Source organism: Hemitrygon akajei, chromosome 12 (genome assembly GCF_048418815.1).
Source record: "Hemitrygon akajei chromosome 12, sHemAka1.3, whole genome shotgun sequence".
NCBI lineage: Eukaryota > Metazoa > Chordata > Chondrichthyes > Myliobatiformes > Dasyatidae > Hemitrygon > Hemitrygon akajei.
In genome coordinates this window covers 27846210-27862131 of record NC_133135.1, presented here as the reverse complement: position 1 = coordinate 27862131, position 15922 = coordinate 27846210, and the positions used below count along the sequence as shown (strand labels likewise).

At 41.5% G+C, this 15922-nt stretch overlaps 1 protein-coding gene across 3 annotated transcripts; it reads right to left on the bottom strand.

Moving 5' to 3' along the window:
• Nucleotides 1-427: 427 nt before the first annotated feature.
• On the bottom strand, nucleotides 428-13221 carry cdc20 (cell division cycle 20 homolog). Of its 3 annotated transcripts, none has more exons than XM_073062781.1 (11): nucleotides 13114-13221; nucleotides 9369-9596; nucleotides 8100-8266; nucleotides 7045-7141; nucleotides 6744-6872; nucleotides 6400-6596; nucleotides 5507-5601; nucleotides 5141-5372; nucleotides 3520-3645; nucleotides 2765-2882; nucleotides 428-1344 (listed from the first exon to the last, which is right to left on the bottom strand). In XM_073062781.1, the coding sequence occupies exons 2-11, from the start codon at nucleotides 9583-9585 to the stop codon at nucleotides 1172-1174; spliced, it is 1551 nt and encodes a 516-aa protein (XP_072918882.1). In that variant the 5' UTR covers nucleotides 9586-9596; nucleotides 13114-13221; the 3' UTR covers nucleotides 428-1171. The 3 variants fall into 3 exon arrangements, with proteins under 3 accessions (XP_072918882.1, XP_072918884.1, XP_072918883.1); XM_073062783.1 differs by having other exon boundaries at nucleotides 13097-13196; XM_073062782.1 differs by having other exon boundaries at nucleotides 13073-13155.
• Between the last annotated feature and the right edge of the window lie 2701 nt (nucleotides 13222-15922).

The window sequence follows — 15922 nt, the reverse complement described above, 5'->3', positions numbered from 1 at the left end:
TGGTATTAAACAGAAATGTCAGTTTATCATTCTGTATGCCTCCTAACACTGTAGGATTTCAGCCCATATGCTGATATGGTAATAGACTTGTTGAAATTACTGCAACAAACTATTTGTTGAGCCTAAATTTGGAGATAATTATTAGCCACAATTCCTTTAAAGATCAAGCACTGAATTCATTAGATAGGTAGTGGAATTATAGTCACTACTTTACTTTTGAACTTTAACAAGCAACTTACAAAATGTCCCTTCTTCCTGCCCCTCACCTATACTTAAGTGAAAGTGACATGTTGCAATATTGTCCTCAGTTTATAATGAAAGGATCAAATCAGTTTTAAGAGTTGGAGGCAAGCATTGCAGTTGTGATTATAATAAAATCCTCAATTATCTTCTGGCAATGCTCACAAAAAGGAACAGAATAATTAGCTTAATTGAAATATTGTTTTAATAAATTAAAACTTTATTCAATACAGATTTCAGGGATCATAGTATGTTTTAAAATGTAATGTTTGATTGTCAACAGCAATGACATTATCAGACTTTGTATCCCCTATTGCACTTCAGTCTCCAATTAACTTTGCTATTTCTTAGAATAAAACAAGGATTCGAGTGGAAATCAAAGCCATAGACAATCAGCAATTATAAAGTAGTGCATATTGCACCCATTTGTACCGAGAGCAAATAGCAAATAGATACATATTTGCTCAAGTGATTGAGCTTTGCCCCAATACTAAATACTCATTTAAATACAGGTCCAGACGAACTCTTGAATATTGCAAATGATCATTCTGCTCTGGTAACAAATGCAATCTGAGCATTAGCTTAACCAGTAAAAAAAAGTCACTAGATGGCACTACACACACCTACACTGCAAGCACCTTGAATACACCATTCAATTTTATTGAAATATTAAACACTATACAATTTACTTAAAAGATTAAATGTCTAACAGCACAAATAAAATAGCAATTTAAAAGCGTATGTACAAGAAATAACAATATTTGTGGAAATTAAAAGTCAGTATCATTCAAAAATTTCCAAATTGGAGCACAAAAGGGATAAAACACTTGCTTCCCCCCCATTGCAAAGGTTAGTTGTACATTTATTCAATGTTACATTAAAAGTGAAGCCTCATGTCCACATTTGTGGCACATGCCTTCATCATAGTGTTCTAGCGAATTCCATGGTGAAGCACACTGGACTGACTGGCCGCTGCCATTTTCTTCTTCTTTGCTGGGTCTACAGCAAAACACTTCCAGAAGCGGATAGTCTCATCTGCAGCCACAGAGCATACCGTACTTCCATCAGGACTTAAAGTGAGATTCAGCACACGAGCCTGATGTCCTACGTTAGAAACAGGATGTCTTTTATTCAACAACATAACTATTTTGTAACATCTTCATTCAAATACAAACAGGAGCAGCATTTTTATACACAAGAACAGTACAAAAACAAATCCTGTTTCAAATGTGCTCAGACCATCACACATCTTGTTACAGGATGAATCTTACCCGAGCAATAATTAGGTGCTTAATTATTTGAGTAGTTTAGAAAGACAAGAAATACTTCGTCTCTTACCTCAGAGGCTTTACAACATGTTATAGCAGGGGTCACCAACCATTTTTGCAACGCAGACTGGTTTAATATTGACAATATTCACTCCATGGGTTTGCCTTTAAGTGCAGGGTGCTTGGTCTCAAGGTACTGAAGCAGTTTTGAGGGCTCCATTGCCTTATTAGACAGCCTCTGGCCCCGAACTCCAGCTTCCCGCCCGCCCGTCACCTTGGCCAGGTGCAGCTGGTCTTGGGTGGGGTGAGAGGGCAAGGTAAGGGCCGGAGGTCCCTGTGCTGGGACCGCAGCAGTTGCAGTCTGGAGAGAGTGAGGAGGAGTGCGACAGGATGCGCGCCCGCACCCCCCCCCTCCCCCCGTAGTTAGGTAGGATCTATTGGCCGGCAAAAGTTTGGCTCGGGGGATGACTTTCAGTAGATCGCAGCGAGGTAGCTGCTCTGCTACTTACAAAACCCTGAGCCCAAATTAGGTCGTCTGCGAATATTTTAGCACCGGGTTCCCCACAAACCCAGTGCTAAACAGGTTTAGAGGCGGCGCCCATCTGTCCGCGCTCCAGGCCAGTACTAATGGCACTTCTTGCTGGCCGTGCAAGGCCAACCAGTGATCCCTGGTGCGAAGGTATCACTGCATTTAGGCAACTGATGACCTCGCGTGCGTTCAAGTTCAACAGTGGGTGTGACAGGGAATGAGGAAAGGTGCAGCTGACTCATATAATTTCATATCGCCAAATCATATCGTTTCCTCGTGGCCCAGTGGTTGGGGACCACTGATCTATAGTGATAATAGAACTAAAGTTTCAAGTTGATGTAATGCAAACACCTGCTGCTTTCATTATATAACATTTCCAGACTATTACAATTTCAATAACACTATTGTTACACAAAGATGTTCAGATTAGTTTCTATCAGTTCCCAACAAGAGCAATTGAGCTTGCCTCACTTCACACAATTCTTTGCTTTCAGAAACCTATCTAGTTCACTTCTGCCACAATGTGAATCTGCCCCTCAGCAGTGCATTCCACAACCAAAGCCAGTTGTGAGCCGAACTTCCCTCAGTTTTTTTTTTATTGTCAAAAACATTCATAAATTTAAATTGTTCTAATAGGACACAAGAAAAATGCCTTCCAAAAGCAAATTTGATCAGATATGTTTAAAATATCTTACACAACTTTATTTCATGCATTTTAAGTACATACCTTTGAGCTCAGCAACTTTGGTCAAGTTTGGATATTTCCAGATTACCAACTGATTCTGTGAAAATCCATGTCCTGACACCATTTCTTTGTATTCTGTTGACCAGACTATTGAACAGACCTGGTGAGGTGGAAAATACATAATAGAAATTTTAATCCAAAAGTTACAAAAGAGAAATGACAAATATCAAGTGTGCAACATAACCCAGATTGTGTTAGATTAATAATTAATATATCTCATCACTTAGACAGGCTGGTAATGTCCTTCAACATTCACTGCATGGTTATCAGTAATTATTTTAAAGTTATAATAAAAACTATGGGATGACCTCACTTAAGGTTACACTTTTTGGCATTTAAATTAATCCATGCATTGTCACCTGCAAACTTTGACATGCACACCACTATTCATTCTTATTCAGCAAAACCTTGAAATTTTAGCACAGCTTAGAAGATCTTCACATTACTTCCCAGAGAAATATTCTTAACTCTGATTTCACTACAAATCTCCGATTTATTCTTCGACCTGCAGAAGAATTAATCCCAACACCTTGCACAATTCCTGCTTGCCCAGATAATGGGCAAACAGCACAAATTTTAGGAACTGTAAGAAACAGTAATATAGATTGCAAATTGAGAGTCATGAACCAAATCAGTGGCATATCTACACCGTATCCTCCCAGCATGAAAAAGATCCAGTAACACTGGCTTGTTTCATTGCTATTAACATTCACTAGTATCAATCTTACAGAACCAACCTGAGAACGAGTATCCACAGCATTCAGACAAGACCCAGAATTAACATTCCAAAAGCGGATAAATCGGTCACTGGTGCCACCACCACTTGCAAGAATATTTGCTTGCCAAGGGCACCAGGCAACTGCCTGCAGAAAAAGAGTGACAAATTACACACAATTAGGCTGCATAAGTGGAAAATCTCACAAGAGCGGCAGCTCCTGGAAAAAAATGATGTTGCTTTAACTGCACAATTCAAGAGCAGAAAATCTACCCAACCTCACTGAAAAGACTATAGATTGGAATGTATCAGACAAAGAGAGCTTGGACAAAATTGTATCATATTCTCTGGAGTGAGGCTGGGAGCTGCAATCCAAGAAATAGAAGGTTATATAGTCTTTTCCCTCCATCCTTCCAATTGTTACAGCTATCAAAAGACAAGAGGGCATAGGTGAGGTGGAAGTTTAGAGAGATTTACCAGACAAGCTTAAAAACCAAATATATAGAAGGTGACAAGTACAGTACATGCTGCAGAGGGAAGTGACAGAGCAGTTAAGACCACAATGTCTAAGTGTTCCCAGCCTGGTGTCCACAGATCCCTTGCTAAATGATTTGGTCTGCAGCATTAAGTTTGGACCCCCAAGAATAGGGGAATGTTGACCTTAGTTTACGGTCAGCAGACATGGTGGGCTAACATTTTCCTGGGCTGTGTTCTTTTTAAAAATCGTATGCAAGAAATTCTTATATTTAAAACACTGCTCATCCAACAAATCTCACTTTTCATTTTGTTTGTTGAGACTCCAGCAAGTATGTGAAGCTCCTCAGACTGGGCAGTAATTTATGGTTCTATAGGTAGGTTAAAAAAAAACACCAGCAAAGTGTGGAGTTTGGATTTTTTGTACCAAAATTCAAACCAAGCCAATACTTGCAATCAACTTTAATATAAAAAGGGAGTAATGCAAGACACCCATGTTTAAAAAAAATATATATACTGAGAGATTGAATTTGCTCACAATTACTTTTCTAGCTCAGGATTAAGTTAGAAAAAGCAGCAGAACAAAAACACTGCCATTAAAAGGAATCTTCAATGATTGAAAGGATACAGCAAAGCAATAAGGAATAAATCATATCAAAAAAATTCATCCAGGAAATATGACACTCACTTGTCCAGTGTCAAAATTAAAACCACATTGCATAAAAGCAGAATTAAGCCATTTGGCTCATTGAGTTTAGGACCTATCCAAACTGCAGGATGAACTTGAAAAATGAAGGCCCTAATTGTAGAAGTGACATTTGGAGTTGGGTTCTCTTATAATTATGGACCATTGTTAAAGCTAGACAAAGAATTGAAAAGAAACCCTGGCAACAGTGAAGAGGGATCAAGGAGCAGAAATACTGTTAACCTTTTGAAACACAGGGTTGAACTCTACCCACTATTACAATCTAGGTAGAACACTCATCAGCAGACAGCCTTCTGTATATTCAGATTCTCAAACTTTCAGTTTTGTTATCAATGCTAGCAATTCAGATACTGGCCAATAATCCTGTTGCTAAATTTGTGTTACACCAAATTGTGTCACCATTCAATTCTGCAAAGCAAACTGCAAATTTAGACAGAGCCCTTATCTGAAAGTAGTTACTTACCTTAACAGCACCCTGATGCTGTGTGAACGTATGTAATGGTTGGCATGCTGCATCATTCCCAGTAATGCTTGGCCAGATATTCAGAATGTTGTCATTGCCACCACTAGCAAGATACCTGCCATCAGGTGACCACTTCAAGCCACAGACTTCTTGTGTATGTCCTGTCAAGGTAGCTACATGGTGTTGTGCGATGCGGACATCATGATGATGGATTTCACCTATTCTGGAGCCACTAAATTTAAGGAAAAATAGAGAGGTCAAACCTTACTTTTGCCTTAACATTTCCAGAAAAGTTTGACGAATGCTTATTTCACTATGCTTGAGGAAGAACATTCAAACAGCATCTTAACGAGCACAATTTATTACCTGGACAAGATGTAACTGCTCCAATTGAGTGACCCAACTCGTACAGTGTGACTCACCATATTCCTCAGACGTTTCTGGCGTTCCACATCCCAAACCTCAAAACAAATATTTACAGTAAAAATCCAAACATGTAGGACTGCAAGCTAGATACATTTTCTATAAAAGGCCAGAACCTTAGCAGAGCAAAACATTTTTTAATTCCTTGGCTGGCCATAGAGCAGTTGTCTTATTAATGCACAAACAATAAATTAGTTTCCACAAACACAGCCAATTATTTTCTTTTGTTTGATGAAACAAAGCAAGTCATGATCTATTAATGCTTACCTTTACAAACCAAAAATGGGTATTTTACTGAGGTCAATTCCAGGGAGAAGAATGACTTAAAGCCACTCTGGTTTTGTAGACAGAAGGCAAATGATGAGGCCAGTGTGTATTAAAAGTGTTCTATACCTTTCCTGGTGAGCCCTTTCTGATCTATGATGAATCAGGAATTATAAAGAGCCTGTGGGTTTGTTATTGTTTTTTTAAAAACTACACACCTCACCCAAGGCAGCATTGAGGACATCCCTAAAACTTTTCCTATGTTCCTTACATTGCATATTTTGTAGGAGACTGTTTGCCAATGAAATGGCATGACCAAATGCAACTTGGGCCACAACACTGGGACAATGGCTCACTTATCTGTCCAGCGAAGGAAGGATTTTCCTACAAATTTTGGCAGCATTTTCCCAATGCCTCAAGCTGTTCGCTGTAGGAAATTGAGTCCGAGCATTTAGGACAGACTATCATGGCCATTTCATTATGATTGAACTCGCTGCTCATACTTTGTAGATGACCAGGAAGTACCAGCTAGCTACAAAGTTGAAGTCAGAAGCCCCGCACTCTGCTCTTACCTGTACTTCGCCATTTCTAGTCCCAACTGCTAAATAATTGCCTTCTTTTATCCAGGACACCGAAGCGACATAGTCTTCCTGACCCTCAAGCTGTACAAGTGGCAGGATTTCACCAGACTCAGCATGCCAGAGATACACATTATTTGCAAGTCCCACAGCCAAGTAGTTCAAGGAACTCCAGTCAATCAAATTTAGATCTGAGGTATGGGAACAAAAGAAAACAGATGGAGTAAGCTACTTAGAAGTGACCAAATTGTTACATTTGTTGTTCTCAGCTGTAGGTGTAATCATTATATCAGCCATTTCCAATGTTTTAAGCTAAAAGTACAAGCGTCACAACTTACAATAATCATTTCTGATCTCTGGAGCATCCAGAATTCTTTCTGGCATAGAGGGGATGTATCGGGTGGGCTTCTTCGTGGAACTTGGTGTTGTTGACTGACTGTACAGGACTTTCAGGTTGTTCTGGTAACCTAGGAAAGGAACAGTGACTAAAACCAGAGAGCACGATTCCGCAGGCACCCCTACCTTCAGGATGGGGTTCCAACCGACAAAACCACAAAACAGAAGCAAGAATTAACTACCAGCAAAATAGAAAAATAAACATTCAATTAACCTTGCTTTAAAGAGTGCAAATTAAAATACCTTCAGGCGCACAAAGAGGTTTCCCACTAAGTCGTAGAATCTTAGCCTGCTCAACATCATAACCGTTCAGGTTTAAGGACCAGGATTTCTGCTGTTCCTGAAGAGAAATATTGTAACTTATGATGAGAGCAAATCAAGTTCTATTTAGCACAAACCATTTTTGTTGACTTGTCACAAACAAGAAAATCTGCAGTTGCTAGAATGAACACACACACACTCACTCTGCTGGAGGAACTCATCAGGTCAGGCAGCATCTATAGAAAAGGGCTGGAGAAAGGGTAAATCTGATGAGAGGATAGAAGGCCAAGGAAAAAAGAAAATGGACAAGCACCAGAGGGAGGTGATGACAGATAAGGAGACAAGGTGAGAGGGAAATGAGGAATTGGAGTTGACCCAGATGGAATAGAAGATATTGCTCCTCCAACCTGAGTGTAGCCTCATTGTGACAGGAAAGGAGGCCATGGGCTGACATGTTGGAATGGGACAGGAAGTGGAATTAAAATGGGTGGCCACTGGGAAAACCCACTTTTTTTGGGCAGATGGAGTGTAGGTGCTCAAAGCTGACTTCCAATCTACGTCAATCTACGAAAGAGGAGCAACCCCCTCTTTCACTATTCCCCTCATTTCTTATCTGCCCATCACCTCCTTGGAAGGTCCTCTCCATTTTCTCCCCCCGTTCCAACCTCCCTCCCCACCCCCGACCTCTTAAACATTTGAATATGCTTTTTATAAAAAAAACCACTAAGATACTTAAATACACACAAGTTACCAGATACTCACTTCAAAACCACAACACTACAGGAGTTAAGAAAATGTGCATTTCCTCATGTTTTGGGATGTCAATTTACTTGAGGAAATTAAGACTCTAAAATGAAAATGCCTGTAACTCTTCACCCCATGCAAAAATAAGGCATTAGTTTCCAAATTCTAAACAAGAAAGCCATTGTATAATCAGGGGTAAAATCTACAATGATCCACTGAATCCAAGAACAGATTTGACACTCGTACATACCATAAAAATAAGAACATTTTTTCAATGAATTTTTGATAATCACCTTCTTGGTTGGAGATTCATTTTCTTGATCATTCTCTTTGTTAATCAAGAAATGTGCAACATCCATTTGTACTGCATTGCGGGTTGGAATATAACGATCAGCACCTGCTTTTGATGGTGTCCCCTGCACTCGGGAACATTTAGAAGATTTAGGGGTTTTTGTCCTGCCTGAAGATAAAACAAAAATAATTAAAATTCCTTCTATGTGTCATGTGCCCGAAAAGTTTTGTTCCTTCAAGAGGAGGAATTTTGCCAAATCCATATGGAAATAATGCCAACTCCAATCTAAGAGCACACATTAGGATTATTATAGTGGTACACCAAGTTTCATTGTTCTTTAGGTTAGCAGTGTTGTGCATTTAATATTTCAGTATATTTGAATAATCTTGGAAATACTATTTGATAAATCATTCTTTGTAGTTAATTCATTAAAGTTATATGCCATTCACATTTTTATATACATACATCACACTAGCATGTGATACTTGCACACCTCACCAAAGTAAACAAAGTTACACTATTATTTCAGACTCCCAGGTCTTCCTTTTGAATTAGTTTAATGTTTAAAGTAAAAAAAAAAATAATAAGCAGCATCCAAGGTTAGATTAGATTAAGGCTCTACAGTATCAAGCAGTTTGCTGGATGTTATTATAGCTCAGGGTGTCAGAATTCAATTCCAACACTGTCTGTAAGGAGTGTCTGTACATCCTCCCTGTGGAATGCATGGGTTTTCCCCAAGTAATCCAGTTTCCTCCCACAGCCCAAAGACATACCAGGTAGGTTAAGTGGTCACTGTACATGGTCCCATGATTAGGTTAATCAAGAGTTCTCAGGCCTGGAAGGGCTTACTCTGCACTTTATCACTAAATAAAATAAAATTCCAACACCATGGTCACTGGCCTAGTGTGGTTTCTGCACATTAAAATTAATTAGCAAATTTAAAGCGAATCAACATTAGGCATAGCTTCAAACTTTGGGTGCATGTTGGTAAAACAACTTAGGAAAAAAATTGTTCAGATGTCCCTATTATCAACGTTGTACATTTAATTGAGAGAAATAGAGTCAGGAGGTGGGTGGGCCAAGTATGGAGAAAGAACAAATGGAAATAATGCCCACCATCAACATCAAAAGAACAAAGGGCTTCAAATTTCTACCCTTATCACCAACATTCCTAAGCATTAGTATAGAAAATAAATGAAAACCTCTCCAAAGTTACAAACATTACCCTACAAGCATTAGGCTAAAACAATATACAATGTGAACTGGATACCTGGTGTCTTACTGGGTGTCAACTTGGATGTATTCAGTGACCGGTTTGTAGCTTTCATTGGTGATAAGCCACTAACATTGGATGAAGTAGACAAAGAGCCAGTAGCACCATTGTTTTCTTTGGCCTTGCGCTGCCACCTGGCCAGGGGCCCATTTGTTATGGGAGCATCCAATTTCAGGATATTATTAATGTCACTCTCAAAAACAAACTGAGCCATTCTGCTCACACCTGCAAGGGAAATATTTGTTAAGAGACACCAGGAGATAATTCACCAACTAAGCAGCTAATTTATACAACTTTCATTTCATTTCCACTCTTTAGCTTAAAGTCAGTTTAGTGAACACATTTAGAAGATGCTAGCAAGGAGTGAAACTGAAGTCGAGGCTGAGTAAATTTATTGTTTTTTTTATATAAAAAACCTTGTCCAAAATGTTTACATTTCTTGTATCTGACAGCAACTGGAAATTATAAATGTCAGGCCCATTTACTTTGTCTTCAATGATATGATTGTGGGCTTAATGAAATTTAATCAATAACAATGCAATCTCTTCTTGTAGACTGCAAATTGCAGTAACAGAATCTACCAAGTATTTAAAAATCGGGGAGAAGTAGATAACACCCAGTGAGCTCAGCAACAGACAGTGATGTAGTAGAGCTCATCATCATTATGGAGGAGGAGTGAGCGGTCCTGGAAGTGGACGAATCCCCAGTGCCTGACAAGGTGCATTGCTGCAAGCAGCAAGGAAGAAGGCAGAGTCCTGCGAAATTTTACACCTTCGGCGTAAGTGAGGTACCAGATCAGAGGATGGCCAGTGAACAATCTGCAGAAGGAACACTGGACAGCGGCCTTTGTGGAAGGAAATGTCAACATTTCAGGTTGCAACCCTGCATCATAAGTGTCAATTAATTGATGTTGGGAAGTTAAATCAGGCCAGGGTATACACAGATAATGGCAAGGACCTGGGAGTGTTTATTGAACAGCAACACCTTAGGATACAGATGTATAGTTCCTGAAAGCGGCAGTGAAGACAGCAAATGGTATGCTTGCCTTTATCTGTTGAGGCCTTGAGCTGGGTGGGACATCGTGTTGTGGTTATACAAACATTGGGTCAGCTCTGGTCATTGTAATACAGGATGATGTTCAACCACAGAGGATAGAAAAGTTACCTGGGCTGGAGAACGTGACAGGTTGAGATTGTTCTCCCTAGAGAGAAGGCCGATTTGGAGATTGAATAAGAGGGCTTAAACTGGGTAGATAGCACATCCTCCTCCCCCAACTCAGATGAACTAGAACTAGAGGACATGTTTAATTGAGTGGGGAAAGATTTCTTGGGGCTTCAAGGGGAAAGCTCACAGTATGGTGGGTATATAGCTGGAGGAACTCAGCAGGCCAGGCTGCATCTATGGAAAGAGTACAGTCAACATTTCGGGCAGGACTGGAGGAAAAAAGATGTGGGGGAAGGGAGGGAGAAACACAAGGTAATAGGTGAAACTGGGAGGGGTGAAATAAAGAGCTGGGAAGTTGATCGGTGAAAGATACAGGGCTGGAGAAGGGTGGAGTCCAATAGGAGAGGAAAGAAGGCCATAAAAAAAAGAAAAAGGGGAAGGAGCACCAGAGGAAGGTGATGGGCAGGCAAGAAGATCAGGGAAGAGAGAGAAAAGGGGATGGGGAATGGTGAAGGCAGGGGTGGCATTACAGGAAATCTGACAAATCGATGTTCATGCCATCAGGTTGGAGGCTATCCAGGTGGAAGCCATGGATAAACATATCAGAACGGGAAGTGGAATTAAAATGGGTGGCTACTGGGAGATCCCACTTTTTCTAGTCGACAGAATGTAGGTGTTCGGCAAAGTGGTCTCCCAATCTATGTTGGTTCTCACTGATATAGAGGAGGCCATACCGGGAGCACTGGACACAGTAAATCAGCCTAACAGACCCACAGGTGAAGTGTTGCCTCACCTGGAAGGACTGTTTAGAGCCCTGAATAGTTTTGAGGGAGGGATAGGAGCAGGTTTGGCACTTGCTCCATTTGCAAGGGTAAGTGCCAGGATGGAGATCAGTGGGGAGGGACAAACAGACAAGGGAGTGATCCCTGTAGAAAGCTGGGGTGGGGGGGGGGGGGGGAAGAGAGAGAGAAGATGTGCTTGGTGGTGGGACCCTGTTGGAGATGGTGATAGTTCCAGAGAATTATGTGCTGAATGCAGAGGCTGGCAGGGTGGTAGGTGAGGACAAGAAGAACCCTCCCCCAGTAGTGGTGGGAGGATGGGATGAGAGTGTGAAATTGAAGAGATGTGGTTGAGGACAGTGTTGATGGTGGAGGAAGTGAAGCCCCTTTCTTCGCAGGAGGACATCATCTTCATTCTGGAGTGAAAAGCCTTATCCTGAGAGCAGATGAAGCAGAGGCAGAAGAGTTGAGACAAGTGGGTGGCATTTACAAGTAACAGGATTCATAATCAACATCAGTAGATAAGCTGTGTCCAGAGATAGAGACAGATTGAGAAAGGGGAGGGAAGTATCCAAAATTGACCAGGTAAATTTGAGGGCAGGGTGGAAATTAGAGGGAAAGTTGGAAGCAGCACCAATGCAGTCAATGTAGCATAGGTAAAGTGGGGGACAGACACCAGTGTAGGCTTGGAACATAGACTGTTCCAAGTAGCTGACAAAAAAGGTAGACAAAGCTGGGGCCCATGAGTGCCCATAACTACACCTTGTTTGCAGAAAGTGGGAGGAGTCAAAAAGTTAATAAGAGTGAGGACAAGCCCACTAGACAGAGGAGTGATGGTGGAGGGGAACTGGTTGGGTCTGGTGTCCAAAATGAAACTGAGAGCTTTGACACCTTCCTGGTGGGGGATGGAAGCATATAGGGACCAGACATCCACAGTAAAAATATGATGGGGGCCAGTGAACTTTAAATCATTGAAATGGTGGGTACATAGAAAATAGGTGCAGGAGTAGGCCATTCAGCCTTTCGAGCCTGCACCGCCATTCAGTATGATCATGGCTGACCATCCAACTCAGAACCCTTTACCTGCTTTCTCTCCATACCCCCTGATCCCTTTAGCTACAAGGGGAGGTGTTGAGGCAGATACAGTTACAACAGATACATAGATCATTAAGGTTTAAAGGGATATGGGACATGTACAGGCAAATGGGATTCATGTGGAAAGGCATTTTAGTTAGCATTCCCCTTCCTATTGGGGCACAGTCAGAAAGGAAACACACCACTAGGATCAAGCATAGGATTTATCCCAGATTAACAAGGGCCTCAGACAGATCTCCTCCATTCAGTCAACCTTGCCATGGCTCTTTGCCCACCAGCACTTTCTCTATAACTGCTACACTACGCTCTACATGGCATTTTTTTTTTGGTACCACTCTACTTACAGATGCTTGGATGTAAAACATAACTTTCCACTATATCTTAGCACATGTCAAAAATAACGCAATTATATTTATACCTGTCAAAGCAGAATAATTAGGCAAAAGTCAAAACCATTTCTGTATTCACCCCCAAAACTGTCAGAAAGGTATAATATTGGGTGAACATCTCCGCTATTTGTTTATCGACCTGCCTGCCCTGTTAGATACCCCCACCACCGCACTGCATGCCACAGGCGGCTTGCAGGCGAACCCCCAACACTGGACTGCACCCACTCGCCCTTCAGCTTCCAGATGCCTCCCCCAACCCCCACCTCAACACAACCTTCAACTTGATGTGGACAGGGACCTTGTCCGTTGTCTCACCAGCTCCGTCAGACGAGACCCGAATCTCTGGCGTATGAAATGGCTACCGGTACCTCACCAATGGATTTAAATTCCAGTCGTTAACCGGCACCCGAACGGCTCTCTCCCATTGGGCCAGTTGAATGAAAACAGGCACCCCATTGGAAGAAGCCGAACGTGCCTCGTGATTTGATGACGACTGAACACGTTCGCATGCGCCCTAGGGGCGTGCTGCCAAATTGAAGCGGTGGATGCCATATTTGGTCAAGGCAACATTTACCGTAAACTTGCGTGCTAGCTGCATTGCGAAGGTAAATAATATTTGCACAGGGAGTAAATATCAGGAATGCAAAAAGAGCGGATGAATGGAAGAAAGAATGGTGTAGGGTTAAACAAAAAAAACACGAAAATGCTGGATACACTCAGGCAATATCTGTGGTAAAGGAACAGTTAAAGTTTTATGTTAAACAGCAGAGTAGACTTATCCCTTGGATTTTCAGTTTTCTTTGTTTAAAGTGAAAATTTGGGGTTATAAAGATAGAGCTGGAAAGCATCACTGGTTAAGAAATGGCAGTTAAATTAAAAAAAAAAGAAATATTCAGCAGGCCAGGAGCATCTTTGGAAAAAATGAACTGGATTTAAAAAGAAAGTGAAAGATCGGGAAAGAGGGCTATGGGGATCATGTACCTGTGAGAATGGGGCATGATGAGCTGAGTGCTTACTATTTATTTATTGAAATACAGTGCAGTGTAGACCCTTCCAGCCCTTCGTACACACTGCCCAGCAACTCCTGATTTCACCCCAGCCTAATTATTGGACAATTTACAATGCCCAACCTGTACGTCCTTGGACCATGGGAGGAAACCCATGCGGTCACAAGGAGAACGTACAATCTCCATACAGGCAGTGATCCTGTAGGCGGCGCGGCACACGGCCGCAGCAGCCTTTCGGATCTGGTGCTACTTTAGTTTTAAAATTTAATTTTAAGGCACAATTAGTGTTTAGGGCAATGGATAACAGATAGATAGATACTTTATTCATCCCCATGGGGAAATTCAACTTTTTTTCAATGTCCCATACACTTGTTGTAGCAAAACTAATTACATACAATACTTAACTCAGTAAAAAATATGATATGCATCTAAATCACTATCTCAAAAAGCATTAATAATAGCTTTTTAAAAGTTCTTAAGTCCTGGCGGTAGAATTGTAAAGCCTAATGGCATTGGGGAGTATTGACCTCTTCATCCTGTCTGAGGAGCATTGCATCGATAGTAACCTGTCGCTGAAACTGCTTCTCTGTCTCTGGATGGTGCTATGTAGAGGATGTTCAGAGTTATCCATAATTGACCGTAGCCTACTCAGCGCCCTTCGCTCAGAGTGAACAGAGTGACTATCTACCATCGCCAGATACTGCTACAATAGAGATCGCCCAAAAACAAACCTTCATGAAAATCTGCTGGTTGGATTGCGCAACCTCGGCTTGCTGAGGGAATCGGGCCTGCAGTCCACGGAGTCGCCCGATGTCGGTGGCCGGAGGTTGGGCGTCGTAAGCAGTGTGAAAGGAAGTAGAAGCAAGGCGAGCGGGCAGGAGTCCGTGCCAGGAAAAAAGTAAGCCCTAGCCGGCCGGCTCTCCCGTCCATTCTGCTGTCTAATGGACATTAAATTGGACTACATCTGTGGCAACGAAATACTCGGCGGGAGTACAGAAATGGACGGAATCCCAGATGCCGCCATTCAGCTGTTTATTTATGTAACAGACTTTCCCCCAAGCCACCAGACTACCAACCTACTGCCCTCGGCTGTGGCTATTGTCTTGTTTATCATTTATTGTAATGCCTGCACTGTTCTGTGTACTTTATGCAGTCCTGGGTAGGTCTGTAGTCTAGTGTAGTTTTTGTTTTGGTTTACGTAGTTCAGTGTAGTTTCTGTATTGTTCATGTAGCACCATGGTCCTGAAAAATGTTGTCTCGTTTATACTGTGTACTGTACCAGCAGTTATGGTCGAAATGACAATAAAAAGTGACTTGACTTGACTTGGTTGGAATTGACCCCAGGTCAGTGGTACTGTACTGCCAAACACTACACTATCATGCCATAGTTATTTTTTTACTTAAAAAAGGAAGGGAAGTGCAAGAAAGTTAAAAAAAATCTCCAGAAAAAATGTTTAGAAAAGGATAGGAATTAAACTGTTAGCGTGGCAAAACTGAAAAGGATGATGACATCTCACCCTGCAAAAACTCATGTCAGGGAGGTAGCACCACCAACCCCACCCCCAGCAACCCCATAATCCGCCCCCCCCCCACCGGTCAACCGCCAAGGGTGTATGTATACAGGACATTTGATAATGAATGAACACAACAATTCATTTGATCACATATTCCTTGGCAGATTTGAGCATTTTGCCAGAAGTCTCAACCTCATAGCAATCTGGGTCAATGAATTTGTTAATTTTGCTAGACATCAGATTCACAAGTGTTTTGTGAGACAGCTGCCTTCTGAATTCTGTCTTAATGTGACGCACCATGCTGAACGCCCTTTCTACATCACAATTAGAATTTGGCAGCACCAAAAGCAGCTTCATCAACTGTTGCAAACAGTGCAGTGAGCAACACTGTCATTATTTTTTACCCTGATTAGGCAGGCGTACACTTTAGTGTAGTCTGGGGTGAAGTATGTTTTATATTTTCTTTTTTTGGAACACTCTGCCATGGCGCTTGATGCACCATCAATAACTCTCTCTGAGACGTGAAGTCGAGATATCGGCTTTTAGTGACTGGAAGAAAGAACAAGTAGTAGTTGACCACCATATTACATCCTGGAGAATGAG